This window comes from Seriola dumerili, unplaced genomic scaffold (assembly GCF_002260705.1).
Source record: "Seriola dumerili isolate Sdu_G_001 unplaced genomic scaffold, Sdu_1.0 BDQW01000052.1, whole genome shotgun sequence".
In the NCBI taxonomy this organism is placed as follows: Eukaryota; Metazoa; Chordata; class Actinopteri; order Carangiformes; family Carangidae; genus Seriola; species Seriola dumerili.
This window is the reverse complement of record NW_019174307.1, coordinates 239703-259683: the sequence shown is the minus strand read 5'-3', so window position 1 is coordinate 259683 and position 19981 is coordinate 239703. Positions and strand designations below refer to the sequence as shown.

At 39.1% G+C, this 19981-nt stretch overlaps 1 protein-coding gene across 1 annotated transcript; it reads right to left on the bottom strand.

The window, feature by feature from the left end:
- Positions 1 to 1087: 1087 nt before the first annotated feature.
- On the bottom strand, positions 1088 to 19647 carry LOC111218349 (actin-related protein 3). Its single transcript, XM_022740610.1, has 12 exons — positions 19433 to 19647; positions 13082 to 13137; positions 12632 to 12756; positions 10492 to 10602; positions 10126 to 10221; positions 9756 to 9863; positions 8781 to 8924; positions 6908 to 7081; positions 6123 to 6215; positions 5419 to 5544; positions 3699 to 3782; positions 1088 to 2268 (listed from the first exon to the last, which is right to left on the bottom strand). Exons 1-12 carry the CDS (start codon positions 19474 to 19476, stop codon positions 2173 to 2175), a joined length of 1257 nt encoding a protein of 418 aa, XP_022596331.1. The 5' UTR covers positions 19477 to 19647; the 3' UTR covers positions 1088 to 2172.
- Between the last annotated feature and the right edge of the window lie 334 nt (positions 19648 to 19981).

Sequence of the window (19981 nt, the reverse complement as noted above, 5' to 3'; positions counted from 1 at the left end):
CTTTTACTAAACACCTGCTCATCATTACACTGACAGACGCCCAGCACTGCACTCATGTTCGTAATTTTCTCTCTTAAACCTACTTCCTGGATTTTACAACATCTTTCTGACACTGAAAACTTGTCAAAAACTCTTTTTTTTTTCCTTTTTATTGGTGACAGACATCCATAAGATGAAATAGAAGCCAAATTCTAACATATGAGTTCAATTTTGGACAAACATACAGACAATACTATGAGGCTGTTATAATGTATGTGGTGGTGTAAAGAGTCAGGGAGTGGAGATTAGGTTAGATGGAGTGTTGATTAAGTGTGGGTGGTGTGTGTGTTGTAGCAACAGCATCTTTATAATAATAATTCTAAGTAGTATGGTAGTGATACAGTTATAATAAAAATCATTATATATCATTAAATATGATATATTAGTGACTAGTCTAGTAATTGATGTTTATCTGGCAGTGAGGAGTGAAGGCAGACTGGGCCCACCATCCAGTCCCCAGCAATGCTTCTTTCTCATTATTATTTCATATATATATATATATATATATTTATTTATTTATTTATTTTTGGTCATTTGGCCTTGAATTTTTCATTTGAAGAGGATCTTGCTTTGGGCCGCACCCAGGTGCTGAGGATGGCACTGGCTCATTGCAGGTCTTGTCCTGCCTTGGACCCTCCCAGACCCTTTTGGGAGGGAGTCTGTCCATCAAGGAATTATATTAGTCACTGACTATGTATTATTGTATCAATAAACCAAAGATACAGCAGTCACAGTGGAGGTTTGTCAAACATTTTTGGTAGATTCCACGTAAATCTAACAGATTAAACTACTGAACAATTTATCAAATACAAAACATTCGCTGATTACATTTCTCAAATTATTTTTTTTCATACGACAGCAAATTAAATTTTTGATTGTTGGTAGATAAAATAAGGTACGAGAACACATCAGTTAGTGCTCTCGTGATATCAAAGATTTTATTTTATACAAAAAAGTGTTAATCAAGAAAATAATTGATGGATTCATTTGTAATGGAAATGGTCAATGAAAGCAGTGATATAAAACACAAAGACAAACACTCCGGGACTTAGAAACAAATTTGAGCCTTTATTGGAATGTTGCAAGGCATTAAATACACAAATCCCATTATTTTAATAATTTGGTATTTAATAATAAAAAAAAACTTCTAGTCTAACAATACTGGTCTGACAGTCATTCTTATTCAGTTTCATTTTCATAACCTCAGTAACTCCTCTCTCTTTTCTTTCACTGCACCACAGAGGTGGAAACCTGACACTGTCCGAAGTGAAAGCAGATGTGAATTAATGTATGAAGAATTAAAGGGCAGACAGCGATGACACATGTGGGGAACTATAGTACTCAGACTCAAAGAAAATACTGCGTATCAAAGCTGCATCATGGTTTAAAACAGTCTCTTGTTCATATTGGAATCCATTCATTTTTTTTACCCCTGATTTCCCAAGTTTTACATATAAAAACTTTAGTATGAAATATAAACAAGCTCTTACCGTGACACACAGACAGCTTTTGAAGCTGAAATAATTTGCAGAAAATAAAAGCAGATAATAATATGTTCTAAAGTTGTCAATGAGCTCAAGAGTCGTGGGATCTCGCCTGGACTCATGTTCTATAAACATAAATAATATGTTCTGGTGTCAGGAAATTACTATCAATGTTACTGTCATCATCTTCGGCCTCCACCAACACCATCTTTATATTCATCATCATCATCTTTATCATCATCATCATCATCATCATCATCACCACTGCATGTTGCTCAACAGATCCAGAAATGCTCTTAAAACTGTTTTGGCGTACAAACTGTTTTCCCTCATTTTGAAAAGAAAATACAAAGAAAGAAAGAAAAAAAAATAAAGGAACATTCACAATAAATTTTCCAGCCGATCTGTGTTTGGTCTGGTCTCTTTTCTTTTTTGTTTTTGTTTTGTTTTTTCCTTTTTTATATTCTGGATCTCCGTCGCATCCCACACATCCATAGCTGAACAAATAATCAAAAAGCACAGAAGCACCACCGTCCCCCACCTCCTGAGTCTGACCTTTAAACCGCCTAACTTCATCACTCTCCACTCTCCACACCCCACTCCCACCCCCAGCCCCCACCCGCTGCTGTTAGACTTCGGCGGTCCAAAGTTAAGACATGACTCCAAACACAGGGTTGTGGCGACAGATGCTCGGCCCGATCTCTTCGTAGTCTTTTTTGGTGTGGCAGACCTGGTAGAACTCAGGCTGTGGAGACAAACAAGGATGAAGGTGAGTGCCAACACAGACCGATAACATGAGAAAAGTTGCATATATTTGCATATTCATTTTCTGCAGGTGGTGCTGTTTACTTTCATCGGGCATGATGGTTATTTTATTTATTTTACATCAACTGCTGCTGAAAAAAGCAGCACTGTTACTGCACCACAGGACTGTTCTCAGACCAACCAGATGGCAGAGGTTTTTTGGAAAGTAAATGTAAAAGTTTTAAAATCCAACTCAAATATTGTGTGTAAAATTACCATATAAGCATCAAATTATTGAATTTTAAATTTGAAAAAATATGAGGAAATGTGTGAGTCCGACCTCAAGGACTCAACATCATCTGGCAACAGCCCAATACATTGAAGCACACACTGGTAGATTACTTGTTAATGTGCAGAGAATAACACTGAACAAGGATAAAATGATTGTCCCAGTGATAACCTTTCAAAGTTGTAAAAATCCTGTCTAGTAGTTTAAAACAAAATGCTTGGCAGTGTTCTGGTACCAGCTGAGCCTTTGAACCCCAAGATGTGTTAGTGAAATTGGACTTCTGGATCATATTTCATCATCTCACCTGTGCCTACAGCAGAACCCCACCTACACCAGTATTTTTTTTTTGTTTAAGTTTCAAACACCCAGTAACAGCCAGACAACACAACCAGAACCAGGCTTTGAACAACAATTCATGTTAACTTTCCTGCCTATGTCTCCTTCTCATTACCTAACTTCCAGACAGGGACACGTCTTGTTTTGCACTGTAGTTTGCTAAATGGGCTAACAAACAAACAAACTCACTGCTAATGTCAGTGTGAAGGCTAGATAGCAAATTAGCTATTCAGCTTTAGAAAAAAAATTTACCTGCAAATGTCAGCTTTGTTCAGCTTAGATGCTAAATGGTATAGCTTTTATTCTTCAACAACACTGTGTCAGTTTGTTTTGCACTGTGACAGTTTGTTTGAATTGTGTTTTGATGCCTGATCTTTCAGCTGTCAATCAAACATGACAGTCTCCAAGCCTGGAGACTCAGACGCTTGAAGGCTGACACTATTTTTCTGATGTAGCTCCCAAGACTTTTTTTTCCACATTATAAAAACTATTAATCTATAAAGAGATGAGACTACTCGCATTGAATTCACTAGTTTTTACATGTAACAACTAGTGATGCAAAGAAGATAAATATATTGTTCATTTGTATTAAAATGTCATGAATAATTACTTCAGATCTTGATACTGGGGGCCCTTAACTGCCATTGTTCAACATTGTTGTTGCTTTGAAAAATTACACAACATATAAAAACTTAACAAAATCAGTGCACGCCCTTCAGTGTCGCACAAGATGAAAGCCATCATGTTTAAAAGTTTAACTGCTACTTGTTGATGAAGTGGTGCAGGTGCATGTGAGAAATACTTACAGTTGACGCTAACATTGATCCACCAAACCACACTGCATATCTCTGCATATGATGAGTGATGACCTGGACATCGATTGGTTTTGGCTGAGGACGGAGAGACAGAGAGAAAAAGTGGGATCAGCTACATTCAACCACCTTGACAGATACAGTGTGTGAAGCAGTAGTGATGGGATGACAAGGGACAGAATGAAGCAGGTAACTGGTTTTAATGTTGTAGCTGATCGATGTGTAGCTGGACTCTTAATACTGTCTATGTTTCACAGCTGTTGTCATCATACGTACTTTCTTTCCAGCAGAGCTAAACCTGTCAGCACAACACACAATGAAGTCTCTCAGTCTGAATACACAGTGGAATAGAAAAACATCAGAGCACATCAGGAAGTTTTCAGACACCTTCACTTTTTGTTGTTATAGATTTAACTGTAAATGGATCAAATCAGTCCACACTCAATAACCTATAATGACAAAGTGAAAACATGTTTTTAGACATTTTTGCAGATAAAAAAAAAAATAAAAATAAATCACAAACTGAAATCTTTCATTTAGTATTTCATAAGTATTCAGTTCTTTGTAGAAGCCGCTTTGGCAATTACAGCTTCAAGTCTTCTTGGGTAAGTCTCTAAACGCTTCACCTCATATCCCTGACCAAGGCCCTTCTTGCCCTTACGTTTGGTTGGACGGGCAAACTAGGAAGAGTCCTGGTTCCAAACGTCTTCCTTTTCACAGTTATTTAGGTCCCTGTGCTCCTGGAAATGTTTTTTATCACAATACCCCGATCTATGCTTCACCACAATCTACACAGACGTCATGGCTTGCTTTTTGTCCTGACATGCAGTGTGAATCGTGGGACTTTAATGTCCAATTAATTCAATTTGCTACAGGTGGACTCCAGTCAAGTTCCAGACACATCTCAAGGTTAATTAAAGCAAAGAGGAAGCACCTGAACACAGTTTGGAGCCACAGCAAAGAGTCTGAACACATTTGTAAATTAAAAAGTTCTGTTTTTCTAATACATTTACAAACTTTTCCAGAAACATGTTTTCACTTTGTCATTACTATTGAGAGTTATTGAATGTAGTTTGATGGACAAAAATGTAAATTTTGTCCATTTTAAATTAAATCTACAAACGTGCAAACAGCAAATGGGTCTGAATACTTTCTAAAGTCACTGTACATACAGCACGTTACGTGTACATGTATGGTTTACATCCACACTGAAGGCCTGCACACAAGCCTAAACTTTCATCGATTCCCAGGACGCTTTGGGAGAGAAACCTGTTCAAATACAAATAAAATTCAGCATGTTCTCTATTTATTTTCTGGACTTGGATTAGCTACATTCACCATCTGCTTCTTCCATGCCTGAGGTGGTTTTACAAATGCCAGTCAGCTCCGCCTCAGGCTGGATGACATTTAACATCTCATCAAGATGACTCACAGGTATTGTCTTCAACCAGCTGAGGAGGAGGCAGGAGAGATTAATTATAAACTTCTTCCCTTCTCCGACCTCAAATGAAGATTTTAAGACCATGTTATACTTCACAAATTTTGTTGTCAACTGATTTATATTCAGTTCACATCTGTACCAACTGCATCCACAGTATGAAAGCAGAGAAACTTTAAAAGACATTTTTTTTCTCAGTTTCACTCCTCACGCAGTAATTGTGTTTTGTCGAGCGGTATCGATCTGTGCTGCGTACAAATTAATGTGTACTCTCACCTTGAGCTTGCCTCCACTCAGCTCCTCACTCATCTTCAGTCGGGCATCAACCGTCCTCTTTAAGTCTCTCTGCAGACGGCGCCCAAAGTCCCTGAACATGGTGGAGCCTCCTGACAGAACAATGTTCTGTGGAAGAGAGGGTGACTGGGATTACAGCTCTGTAGAGTAAGAAGCACTTAACCCCAGTGACCTGAGCAAGTGTGATGTGCAGGACGCTGATGGGGAATGTATGATGCATGATTCAATGCTCTGAAAACAAGCCCTGACCCTGCTGATTACCAAAGATAAAACAATTTATCTCTATCTTGCATAAATACATTTTAAAGTAACTAAAATAAAATAAAAAATACAGCAGGACTATTATCTGTAATCAAGCTTATTTGCTTAGAAATGAATAAAAACAGACTGTAGTCTTCACTACAGATGTCTGCAAAAACCTAAACTGCATAGTTTATATTCAAAAATAACAGTGATCAAATTGAGTCATGAACAGACCAGAATTTAACAGACCATGTAAAAAAATAAGGTCTAGCCGAAGCAGGTTTTGTTAAATGAAAAACTATTTTCAAATGTCCAATTGATGTCCAGTCCTGTCCAAAATGTCACACCAGTTAATCCCATACAAAACAAACATTTTTACTAATATATATAGACACTCTTAGAAAGAGAAACGGCTCTGCCAAACGATGTTAATTCAAGCTCACCTTATAGAGCGGACGCCTGACATCAATAGGGCAGTTCTGAATGACCTCATCCACGACCTCGGAGATCGGCTGGGTGAAGTCAGGGTTGGCAAACTGTGATGGTGAGGAGACAAAGAAGATGTGTCAGTCATTGGATATCCAGGATGTCTCACCTGTGTCACAGACTGTATGTATGAAAAAAAGCATCACAATGGATTGGACCAAACTAGAACTCAACAATTAATCCAAGTGCAATATCCAAATCACTGGGTTGCAGTTGTTCTGATAAATGTAAAATGTGTCACAACATTGCTTAATATGATTATCATAATATGATTTTTTTTTTTTTTGCATATTATTCAGCCCTAAACCAAACCAGACTGAGATCGCTCCAGTCTGGGTGAGTTTGTAAAGTCATACTGGTTAAAGGATTGTAACTGCTGACATCAAGCTGGTGGGAAAAACAAACAAAACTGTCTGAGAACAGTGAGCAAACATAAGCCCTGATGCAAGACTGTGTTACACACATATATATTGTGTGCGACGGTCTGTCATTAAAGTCCTGGATCAGAGATAAGCAACAGTATGGTGTGTTTTAACCCAATTTTACACCTGTTCCTCAAAAATTGTTGCATTACTTGGCAAAGCAAAATTCAGTTTGTGTTGTGAATATTGACACAGCTCTAATCATAGTCCACCCACTGTATAGTCTGCTGTGCTTGTTATGTGTGGCCTTTCTAGTCTCCGTAGGTTTCAGTAAATCTTAAACTGTGTCCGCTCCTGTGATTCACGCTGCACAGACTGACCTCTGGGTGGAAAAAGATCTCAGGTCCCAGGAAACGCTCGTAGCCGACGTCGATGGTGAACTCCTTTTTGCTGATGGCGTTGATGCCGGTGTACTGCTTGATCCACTTGGAGCCGTCTGTGTCGTACTTGTTGAACTCTTTGACTAGATCTGGGCACACATAGCTGAACCGCTCCTAACGGGGTGAACACAAATACAGTTGTATCTTCATCTTTGGCAATCTTTACAATGGTGCTGAAAATTCCCTTTATGTAGACATGACTGTGTGTTAGTGATGCTTGCTCTAATCCTCATCTCCATCACTGTTTATATCATCAGTCATCTTGGACTAACCTGCCAACGTAACTTAATACAAATACATTTTTTATTTGTGTCAGTGTTTTGCCATCAGTGAGTTATAATGCAGGAGTGATAATGAGAGTATGACTGTTTACACTGTAACTGATTTTGTTTCTGTAGGTGTCATTAGTTTGATTTGGAGGGAACATGGTCCACACTGCCAGACCACAGTGGAATGAACATTTAAAGACGTGATTGGCAATATGCACGACACACCAAATCCACATCATTTCTTGTGTGTGTGCCTCAGGCTAACGAAGAATGGTCCTTGACATCAAGAACAAAGTCTCTGATAACAAGCTATTTAGTAAACATGGGGCAACTGTGGAGCATTGACGTTTGTCACCTGGAAAGTTGGAAACTGAATAAATAAAAAAATCTCAAATACTTTTGGTGATGCAGGTTTGAAGATACAGAGCCGAAACAGCAAAAAAGTAACTTCTACAGTTAATATTCTGTAAGTTTGTTTTTATTTTCATGCAAAAAAAAACAAAACAAAAAAACATCTATGACTTGAGCTGATCTCAGGTTGGGGAAAAAATGTTGATTATCAGAAACTAAAATCAAAGCAAAACAAAAGCAGTGGCTTTTTCAAGGACGGAATATGCATGTAACACGCAGACCAACAGTGCCACCTGGTGTCCTCCTGAAATTTTTTTCAAAATGAGGAATCTATCACTGTCACTATGGTAAATGGAGCTGGAGTCCGAGGACAAAAAGCAGCATGTTGTGAATGGAATGTGTCTCGAGCCAATAAGTATTTTGTTATGCAATTTTTTCAGGCATTTTGGCCTTTATTATAGCTGCAGAGAGAGAGAGAGAGAGAGAGAGAGAGAGAGAGAGAGAGAGAGAGAGAGAGAGAGAGAGAGAGAGAGAGACAGAGGAACAGAGAGACAGAGAGAAAGAGAGACAGAGAGAGAGAGAGAGAGAATGACATGCAGCAAAGGGCCTCAGGTTGGACCTGAGCCTTCCAGGTGAGTTTATTAGAAGCTTATTCACCCAATTCCAATTTTGTGTCCATCAAAATAACAAAGTGAAATGTGTTATTCATTTTGTCAAATATATTTCGTTTCAGATCTTTTCAGGCCATGAATAATGTTCCCACAATATCCAAATATATGGAAATCTAATGTCAATGAAAGTTTTCTTTTGTTTTTATAAATTCCTGATTTAACTTATCATCATAAATCATTTTTTTGTTGTAGCTACTCAACTGTGAGCTCATAATATTCTTCTGCCATGATGTCATTATGATATTATAGGGACTGTCAGTCCGAGTCTCTCCCCACCCACCACCACACACACACCCACACACACACACAACCCTAGGATCACCACATTCAGCATGGCATTGTGTGCCAGCACTAAATGGGACACTGTCAGTCACTCCAGTTTACAGCCAGAAGAGGTTGTTGTGCTGTATCTCACTGATGGCAGATGGAAAAACTTTTGTGATTCAACTCAGCACCAGTTGAGGTGATTACTGCCTCTTTAACAGACAAAGTGGCTGATGGGAATCGTAGTTGAGGACCTACCTTTACTGCTTTGGCTGTCTCCAGCGACTGCTCTGGTGGGATGCCCACCTCCCTCTCCCTCAGGAGCTGCTGAGTGAAGTAGGTGATGTCTCGTCCTGCGATGGGAATGTGCTTTATACAGCTGCCAATGACGTATCCTTCAGCCTGAGAGACACAGACACACAAAGAGACAGAGAGAGAGACAGCTGATGTTATATAATGTTCAACATAACAGAGAAGTACAAGAGTGCAGAAATTCAGAAAGAGACACTGAGTCTACAGTTGTTGTAGCTTGATATTTTTCCATTAGATCTGTGTTTTACTTTGAGTCCGTCTCCACATCCCAGCAGTGTTGTGTTTGGCTCGTTCTTTGCGCATGTTCAGCAGCGGCTACAGACATGCTGATTCAGTAATACAGCCTCTAAACGTATTCTGCAAGCACATTTCCTAAAACTGAGTAATTTCTTCCAACCTCTGAAACACTGTGGCCTGTTTTCAAACATCAACATTATCCGGTTACTAAGCAAGTAGACAGGTGGAAATATTCTTCTCTGAAAAGAGAAAAATTCTTTTTCCTTGGCCACATAGAGAATAAAACCTGAATATAACCCTTCTCGACTCACGTTCTTACACACTGCTGTGGCTAAACTTAATTAAATTACGACATCTGTGTTTATTAATATGACAAACACAATCATCAACTAAAATGCTTCAGCTTTACCATGTCTCTCTCCAAATTCAAAATCAAAATTAAAACAGCAAGGCCACTTAAAAAGTCCCACCTAGCTACTTAAATTGTACATATTTACAGCATAAATAACAAGCTGCTATGAAAATGTATTGGCACAAATGTGTCAAAGCATGACACTGACTTCAACAATGTGAAATGTTCAGTACATACATATAAATACTGACTCTTCAAAAATTAAACTGATGTGCATGTGTGAGAGACAGTGAGTAACTGTGGGAGCCGCAAACTACGGTCTGTGAACTCACCACGGGGATGACGTGGGTGACGCCGTCTCCGCTGTCGATGACGGTGCCTGTCAGCGTCCTCTCTCCCACCTGTCTGGATGTCCAGGAGGCTGCCAGAGCGAGCACAGCCTGGCGCGCACACACACACAGACACACACAGAGACACACACAGAGACACACATACACAGGGAAAATGTCACACTGATCTTAACTGTATGTTCACATGCAAATGATAGGGAAAAGTTCTTATAGCTGTTCACAGTAGGAAGTACTACTGATGAGTAAAATGTGATAAGATGGAGAATTGAACTGATTTTTGAATGAATATAAGGAAGCAGCATTATGTGCACTTCCTGGTCATAGACAAACTACAAGTCCCAGCATCTCTCACCTGCACAGCGATGTACAGCCCGGGTACATTGAAGGACTCGAACATGATCTCAGCTGTGTACTCTCGGTTTTCTGGTGTGTTAAGAGGAGGCTCTGTCTGCAAACAAAAAATTGTTTAATTACCATTAGACCTATACTGCAATATGGTACAAAGAATGACTGGATGTTAACTGGCCTATTAGTGTAACATTGAACAAGAATTAATGTTCCTGTCTTTTTGTGTAACATACTGTAGCTTCAGTTAAATCATCGAAATAAAACAACACAACATATTTCAAAGACGAAGAGGGCATTTGAAGACTTATTATTTGCAGATAAACCTTGTGTTTTCTTGTCCTAGACTGGTTACATTTTACAAGACCCTTACCAGGAGGAAGTAGTGGTCCTCAGGCTCAGCCCTCAAGTACTTGAAGATGATCTGCTCCATGAAGCGCTCCATAAGGTCCCAGTCCTCCACGATCCCATGACGGATCGGCCACTGTTGACACAAGGGTTCAGGTAGTTAGGATAATGTCTGTGAGACGGCAGGGCAGTCGGAGAAAGACCTGAATACAAGATGCAGCAATATTGATGCATTATGTTGTAAAATGAAACTGCAGGGACACCTCCACACACTCCAGTATATTTAACTTTCAACCTGTCTTTTGGATTAAGTTCCTGTCTACATGATCTGAAGTGGAGTTCAACAGAGACGACTCTCATCATGGAGTCTGATCACAGGTTCAACACCACAGTTTCCCCTGCGGGTCCTATGCTGCAATATTTAAAATGCACAGTATGTCAGTTGTTATGCCAGATTCAGCATTTGCAGCTGATAGTCATCATCCATAAAATCTGGAGATGGTGGTGGTTCAGTGACCAGTTTGGAACAAAAGTCTACAGTTTATTCAATAATGTGTCTTCAGGACTGACTCTAGTTTGAGACGTGTGAATAAAATCAAAGAAATTATATCAGTGATCAAGGTAACAGGACCTTGGACTATCATTGTCCAATCAGATTCAGGAGAAAAAAATAGGGTCAAAATTTGTACTTGTAACTGAATGGCAAACACTGAGGACTGAGCTTTCACACTGTTTTCTGCTTTGTATCTGTACACAGATGTTCACAAAAACACTTCTTCTTTCACGGTGTCTATGTGTAACCTCCCCACTGACATCATTTGTTCACAGATCTTATTCACAGTCTGCTGTTTCACTAATACACTTTTCTACACATGCACAAAGTAGAATTTCCCATGCAGATTTATTCTTCAAGTTTACAAAGGATGACTTCAGAATTATTTGATTATTTGTGAACATCACATTATAAGCTCTAAATCTTTTTGACCCTAATTTGAGCCCATCCATGTGCCACATACTCACCTTTTACAATGCTGTCTGCAGCCTACATTTACAGCACAAGACATCAACATACTAAATCATTTTATACCAAAGTAAAATTATAGTTATTATTAGTTTGTCATTAGACATCAGTCAAGCTGTAATTATAAAATATCACTGCCAATTAAAGTTAACAATAGGACAACAACATACTTTTCATCAAGTTAAATAGTTATTCTTTGTTTGCTGAGGTTTCACTGTTTCACCACCATCCACAATTTGTTTCAGTATTTTCAAACTGTGACCAGCTTGTGCATTGACTTCCTGCATTGCATTGTGGGAGAATAGTGTCCTTCAACATTACACTCAAAAATCAAGTTCTTTTTGGTCTTTGGCACTTGGACTGTTTTGAGTAGACTTGTAGTGGGAGCAACTTTATAAAAATAAAATGAAACCCTGCTTAGAAGTAGGAAGGGGATTTGGGGCACAGCTCCAGTAGTGTGTGTGCTGGCTAACTGGCTTACTGGGGCATCTATATGGAGCAAAGTCATCATTACTGATATTATTAAAACACTGAGTGGTCTTCTGCCTGTAACAAACAGGAAGTTTAAACAAGTGCGTGCTTCTGGATTTTTATTTATTAAAATATCCAGATAGCCCGAAATAAAAGCATCTCATTAAATCACAGAACATATAGTAAATTTAGAGTCATCTCATATAGAGACTAGTATCTTCATCTAATCTGTCACTTTATATAGTTGTGCATGCAGTAAGTCTGCTCTCTGGGTGGTTTCTACAAATTAAAATATAAATACTTACAGTGTTGTTTCTAATCTCTGAACGACTAACAAAAACAAAACTCTTATCAACGTGCTTTAAAATGGGCTACACTTGAGAAATACCGGCTGGGACTGTTTATAATATCACATTACATGTCTAGTGAAAAACATTTTACAGAGTTGTTTCCCAGACTGTGTGAAGTCCCTCTCCTCCATGTTTGGGTGATTGAAAAAAAAAAAAGAAAAAAGTCACCCACCACAGCAGGGGGAAGATCATTCATTTAGCCTGCTGCATGTTTATGAGCTGCTAAATGCATTATGTTATCTAAAAGAAAGTGAGACTGTCTAACATGGTGGTTGTTTTGCCAGTTGTTTCTGTGGGTGTGCAAAGCCATCAGGGTCACATACCTTAGTGGAATATGTGGGCTTGTCTACTGCTTCATCTCCGATGTAGAAATCCAAGTCATCCACCCCCTTCATCATCCTCCGCTGGGCCTGGTCTCCGACCTTGGCTGACTCTTTGATGGCGATACCTGACGAGAAAAAAAGAGAGCAACAGAGGTCAAACTCTCTTACAAAGTTGTGTACAGGACAGTTTAGATAATTATACATTTTACATATAAAAGAGCTGAAAAACCCTTAAAACTTGGACCATGTTGTCCCAGTGATACAGGGACAGTCTCACAAAGACAAAGACATGAGACACAGTCTCATAATAACAAATTTAAACCACTATGGATGTCGTCATTCTTGGAACAGATTTTGAACCATTTCCTCTTCTCTATAACGTATCCTGGTCATTGTCCCTGTCCTGCTTGGCTGGTGTTTGGGAAATTGAATGCACAGTGAAATACTCACATGATGGAACGATGAACTGTGGCTCTGTGTTCCCTGCATACCCCAGTTTGGTGTAACTGCAAGAGAAAAGAAGAATTACACTTCACCATAGAGGAGCATGCTGCATGATCTGGACAACAACAAGCTGCAGCTACACTGCTGCCTGGCTCCACTTTAAATGTGTGAAAGTTTACCTCGGTAAAGATTATTTTTGGCTGCTATCTCCTATTGTTTTGATCAATAGCATCACTGTCCTTTTGGGTGGTTGGTTGGGTGCCAAAAGCAGCGGCGGTTTGCTAATAGGAGGCCATTAAAAGAGCCATTCATGTCACACTGGGAACTGAGGACTATTCATATTTGTCTGGGGGAAAAAGATCACTTCTGTATAAACTGACCTTCCTCAATATAAACTCACTATGACCTCAGCAATGACTGATAAATCCTGTCTTTCCTACTTCGCTTTGAGCAAAACCATCACCTAAGAGTGAAGCTATAAATAAAAAAATTATTTAAGTTTCTAAAATTCATTATAACTGCAGCATTTTCACCTCTAGTTTAGACACTAGAAGCACAACTTAAAGGAACACTGATTTTTTAACATGGGTCTCACTTCCCATGTTTTTGGAAGTGAATGATTGATAGAGATTACAATCTTTGCAATGTGTTATTGTGTGGTACTTTCACTCATATAAAGGATCTGAATACTTCTTCCTACCCTTAATGTCACACAATAACACAAACAAACTAACTGGACCAGCAACTCCTGTGTTCTGCAAGGTATAATTAAGGTTTTTGTCAATGGAGTCTGGTGGCTTTGAACAAAAAAGAAGTTACTCTTTCATAAAAAGGTTTGTCTCTGTAGTAATTATTGCCATTATAATAATAATCTGAACCTGTCAATGGCAAAAACAAGTACTTACAGTGGACATACTTTGACAAAGATCAAATGATCCGTTGTTTACATTGCAGCAGCTGTTTAGCGGTTGCCCGTTATTATACCGTTCTTGTTCAACATTGGACCAATTGCAAAGATTTTTGTCTTTTACACAAAAAACATGAGAAAATAAAACCCAGGTTGTCCTTTAAGCCTTATCATCAAAGACTTGAGAGTTTACTGCCTTCTCCACGTTTCTGCTCTGCTCTGTATGAATGGTGTTTTGCAGGGCACATGCTGACCAGATGTAGTCATGACTGGGGTAGGCCCAGACAGGACTCCCAAACTTCCTGCACACAGGGCCCAAGAGACTGATAGAGGACACTGCTGACAACTGCCAAAGCACTGTGGGCATAATAGGCCACATCCTGGTCATAATAGTGGCTCCTTTGAATTCAACTTTATGAAAAAAAAGAAGCCGGAAGGAGCCACATCAGCAGTCTTATAAAGAAATGAACTGGTTGTTATGACAGTGAGTTACATTCACTTCATTTCAATTTCTAAAACAAAACAACTGCTCTAAAGAAATGTGTCTGTGATTTCTTCATCAGCATAAAATTAAAATCTACAACTTTTTAAATTCAACATCTTATGAAAGTCTTTATATTTCCTGTCCTGAAAACCAATTAAGTTTTTTTTTTCCTGGATACCATGTTCTTATGCACAGGAAGTCGCACATTTTTTATATAAGCGACAGCAGATGTTTGTGTAGAATAAATACAGACAGGAGACAGAAATATAGGATTAATAAACAGCACTGTGTAATGATGGACTGCTAGCACTTAAGTGCAATATCAAAGCCACAACTTCTTATCACCTGGAGGCTCATTTTATGACCACACACTGAGCAAATGTCACTTTCTATGGTTTCTCCAAAAGTTTATGCCCCTAAATCAATATCACACCTGCCAACTTACAGGCTGAATCACTGCTGAACATAACTCCTCTCAACACACGAGTAAAAAAACACAAGAAAGATGCAATCTTAATGTCATTTATTTATGACATAGGTGTCTGTATTACTCTCTAAGAAAAAAAGAGAAAAATGAAGAGATATAATTTCCTCTTAAACAATGGATGTAAAAGTACATGTGTGTCTGTTTTATGTCTAACTTTCAAGGGTCGAGTAAAGTCACCTCCTCTGACATAAAGTGACACTAACTGACAAGCAACAGCAAGTACACGACCGCCATCATCACCACCACCACAGCCTATTTTTTCCTGCTTCTATTGCATTACTTTTGGTTTGTCAGGAACTGAAAACGTTGTGTAGTGTGTGAATAAAGTTATATAATCTAATCTGGCAACTTCACTTTCTGTAGAGCAACAGAGCTACCACCGATAATTTTTTAAAGGTAGAGCCAGGAGAAAGAATGCTGTGGGAATACACACCACACAGTACAGGAGATCATGTTCAAATACAGCAGAAAACTGGCAGCTCCACTATGTGCAGCATTACTAAAAATAACTCAATTTTTAAGATCTAACTTTATAGTGTTTTGTAATACAGTTTACACTTGTGACTGTGCCAGTTCTGATAGTAAACAGTGGGCAGTTCTCTTACTAAACCTCACACTAGTGACGTTCTGCATCGTCTTATGAAATGACACTTTAAGAAACTGTTTGGACCGAACTCTGACTGTCATCACCACAAAGGAAATTAAATTATTATCGGCCTTTAGATACATAATGCAATGTGTCATATGTGTTCTGATAATTTGAAATTTAGCACAATAACACACAATACATATGTTGACAGAAATAGGGATGATATATTAACTTGGGTTGGCAGTTTGTCTGATAACACTACACCAGCTCTTTGTGTTTGGGCTCAAGGTAAACCTGAGCTGAGACTGAACATGCCAACTCACTTCAGATAAGAAAGTCAGATAAAAGCCCAAACTGCAATCAGCTATAGAACAAATACTGACAATATTAGTTTTACTTGAAAGCTGCACCAATTAAAATTTTAAAATTTGCATTCAATTAAATCACTATGTTAATGTGAAAGCGGTGACTCGTAGTGACAAACCCGAAGAAAAGTATCACTTCACTGTGTAGTTTTCCTCAGCTCAGCATCTTTTTGGGATCTTTCAGCTCAGTGTTTTGAATTTATGGCCACAACTTTGTTTTTATTTGGTCTCACCATTCTCATTAGTATCATATCTAGTATTAGCAGGCAGCTGTTCTCAGTGAAAAAGCTCTGATAAACTCACTGTACTTTACTTGGCCAACACCAAAAAGCAGCTTTAGTGACTAGCTGGTGAACATAGTGGAGGATCAGCTAGTAGCCAAACAGTTTCTCAGGTGGTGGAGGTGAAAAATGAGCCAAAAGGAGACTGAACAAGTGGATTAATGAGCGAATTAACTGATAGCTGCCACGCTAGCAGTTCATGAAAAGTCTTGTACCAAAAATCTTATCATGATAAAAGTTTTCATATCAGTCAATACCGATAAATATTGAAGATTCTGAATGACCTGTTTTAATAAAGACCAGGAGAAAAGTAGTACGCTGCAGTGTGGGTTATGTCTTTGTATCGTCGGTTATGACTGATAACACATTCCATAATCCAAAGGGTGGAAGCGGCTAAGGTGTAACAACAAACAAACAACGGTCTAGACGTAAAGAAACAAGAAAACTGACTTGAACTTTTTGTTAATTTTCCTCTCCATCTTCACTTCTCATTTTCTCACTCCACGCACTCTCACTAGGTACAATCGAACAACACACCTGTTAAATGATTGGTTGTTTGTCACGCATAACACACTCCATTATCAAGGTATATGATTGACTGTTCATTTTATCACCCAGGCCTTTGTTACATCAATGTGTTCTTCTTCTTATTACTACAACATACCATACCATAACAGTCAATATTATCAGTTATCAATGTAATGTTTAGTCGCCATATTTCCAGATTTTCATGGCTGTGAACATGATAAACCATTTTTGTCATTTTAATCCAAAAAAGCATTCATAGATAACAACTGTCTCATGACAGTAACAACATCATGAGCTGACAGCAACAGACTGTAGCAGCAGTACTCTGAACACCTTCATACCACAGAACAGTCCCAGCTTGTCCAACTCAACCTGCCTCAACAAGACAGTGGACATCAGTGCACAGGACAGCTAAAGCTGAACACAATCAGCTCAACTACAGGAGTTAACCACTTTAGCTAGTGTCTTTTCTGGAATCTTACACGTTGTTATTTCTATCTACATGAAGCATTTACAGACGGGTGACAAATTAAAGAAAAAAGCAGCATAAAGTGTCTTACTAAGGTGTTATGGGGTTAAAATAAACCCTCTTTCAGAGTCACTTAGATCTTTTCCTCTTACACAAGCAGAATCAACGGGACCTGCTCAGCATTTTCATACCTGCCACAGAGCAGGACTGGATGTTAATTACTTAATAGTACCATGAAGTGCACCTGTGTGGAAGAATCTAAATTCATTATGTTTCTCCACTTATTTATTCAGTTTCTTCATTTTCTTTGTCACCTGTCTGTACTTTCTAACAGAAAAGCTGATCTATAACTGACTGAGGCTCAATCGTGATTGCAGCCTTGTGTTATTAAATGTCAACTGTTTGCTTAAGTATGATGACGAAAGACCACCCAAGACCTTCGAATGCTCTGAGCTGAAACACAAGATTTTTTTCCTGCTAAGGAAGCCGTGATTTGACAACTACGCCCGAATCTTGATGGGACTGCGGTTCTTTCATTGCCTGGTCAAGTAGTCTATTCTAATAATAGCAGCCAGGCCACTTAGAAGGTTGATGTGTAAAAGGAAATGTAGTTGTCACTGTTTGGACATCATGAGCATGACTCAGAGACAGCTGTTTAACTCCCTCAGTAGATTACAACATCTGCCAATAGCTGGGTCTCTCTGGCTAAACTGCAAAGCCATAGCATGTGGAAGTTTTCACTCACAAAGACGTAATCGTAAATTGAACCTCAAGCTGTGTCTAAAACTGTGACTCAATGACCAAGCATTATTTCTGTAGATGAAAAAAGTAAATCTTGTAGAGACTGATACTGGAACATATGTGTTATGACTTTAAGGCTTGGCCTGAGAAGTAGAAACCATCTGCTTGATGAGTAGAAACTAGCACAGGCTAACCCAATTCTCATCTGTACTTTCTTTTGCTTGTCCCAGTGCAGATCAGAAGCAGCAGACTGGTTTACAGCCTGAGGGGAGGAGGGGGTAAGAGTGTGGTGGTATGCAATGTGAGGAGTGACGAGTTCAAGCCTCTACATGCAAGCAATGCAAACTACTTCCAGTCCTCATAACTAACTGAGCATACCTATCATCAGCTGAGGTCCACTATTAGAGCACATCTACATGTCCGCATTGGTTAAGACATTTCTCTTCCTTAAAGGGAGAATCGTTCCTGGGAAATGGCAGATACAACAACTGAGTGGGTTCATGTGAATACAGTAAAAAAAATAAAAATAAAATAAACAAAATGGAAAATAGCTTTACAAATGTCTTAAAACTTAAACTAAAAAGATTAAAAACAATCATAAGTGAAAATCTACCTGAAACCGAAGCAGGAAAGGAGGTATGCACACCGATCAATACAAACAGTGCTGCAGGAGGAGCTAAAATAACATATAGCCCTGTAATATTTTGTGTGTCCTTTATAAACATAATTTGCTGCCGAAGAAAATTATCATTGCTTAAATACAAGTGAGTCAAATTGCTTAGGAAAAGAATCAGTAGCTCGGTATAGAGAAGAAATTAGAGAAGTTAATCAAAAAAACATGCTCGGTTGCCGAGAAACGACCATATATGGACTAAAAAGCGTGAATGAGGAAGTGCAGGCTGTATAGGAAGTAGTACTGCGCCTGCTCAAATCCAGACTAATGAGCGAAAAATATAAATTGCACTGGATTAAGTAAGGGATATCTTTATAAGGTACATATAAGTGTGGGAAACGTCGTTGATTAACAGAGGTTTTTACACTGCATAGACAATAACAGCTTGGCAACTGTAAATGAATGAAGCCAGATGTGAGGGGATTCTTCCTCAGTCAGGTCTTGGTCTTGTAACATCAAACAGTCGCTGGGTTCTTACAGTGAAATCCCCCGACAGGAAGAAAACACAGTCTAGCTAGTGGTGAAACCTTGCTAATGATGAAATTAGCTAACGAGCAGGACGACGAAACTGGAAAATAAGCGGCGACCGTGCACTTTACAGAAACTCGCATTACCTGCCCGGGTTTAACGCAAAAGGAGATAGTATTAATATGACACAGTTAGCTGTCCGTGAGCAGATTAGCTCGAGGGCTAGCTGTCTGCATATACACACCGAGACACACACCCAGTTGCTGCTGCCGCTGCTGCTGACACTGACAGTCCCTAACCGTACTCAGCCTCTCCATGACACCCGAGCCCCCTGTCTGCACGGCGGTCCGGTTTGAACAACCTACCCTGTGCCGCAGTCGACAACACACGCCGGTAACCGTCCAGCCATCTCTCCCCAGGTCTCTGCTGTTCAGAAACGGTTGAATTTGATGGATAGCAGGCTGTGTCGGCGGGAGGATCTGGCAAGCCGTTCACAGGCGGAACCCTGAGCCCGCACAGTGCCGTTTCCACTTCCGCACTCGGCTTCTATCAGGCAGGGAGAGGCAAGATGGCGGAGACCGGGTAGAGCGACACAGGCAGGGCTGTGCTGCTGTCAATCACCGAGGAAGGACGGCATCAGTTTACATGAACTCAACCATGAACTCAACAAAGATGTAGTATTGTAATGTTTCCTTGTTAGTATAACCAAATCTGTTTTATATTATTGAATGTACTATATTTAAGTTATTTGTATTAACTGTGATTGATTGTACAGGGTATGTTTATTTATTTATTGATAATATGTTGTTATATATAGTCTATGACTGTAACATGGAAAATATACTGTAATTTTCTAATAGGCCTAATGTTCTAATAAAAGATAATATAAAGACCTAATGATAATGATCTATGAT

What these genes read in the sequence shown, in the direction of transcription:
- LOC111218349 (XM_022740610.1), bottom strand. Translation starts at nt 19,476, where the DNA reads ATGGCTGGACGGTTACCGGCGTGTGTTGTCGACTGCGGCACAGG. An exon ending in TCAGGCGTCCGCTCTATAAG is followed by an intron (nt 5,545 to 6,122) that starts GTGAGCTTGAAT and finishes TCTCTTCCACAG; the next exon opens with AACATTGTTCTGTCAGGAGG. An exon ending in TGAGTGGAGGCAAGCTCAAG is followed by an intron (nt 3,783 to 5,418) that starts GTGAGAGTACAC and finishes CTCCGTCCTCAG; the next exon opens with CCAAAACCAATCGATGTCCA.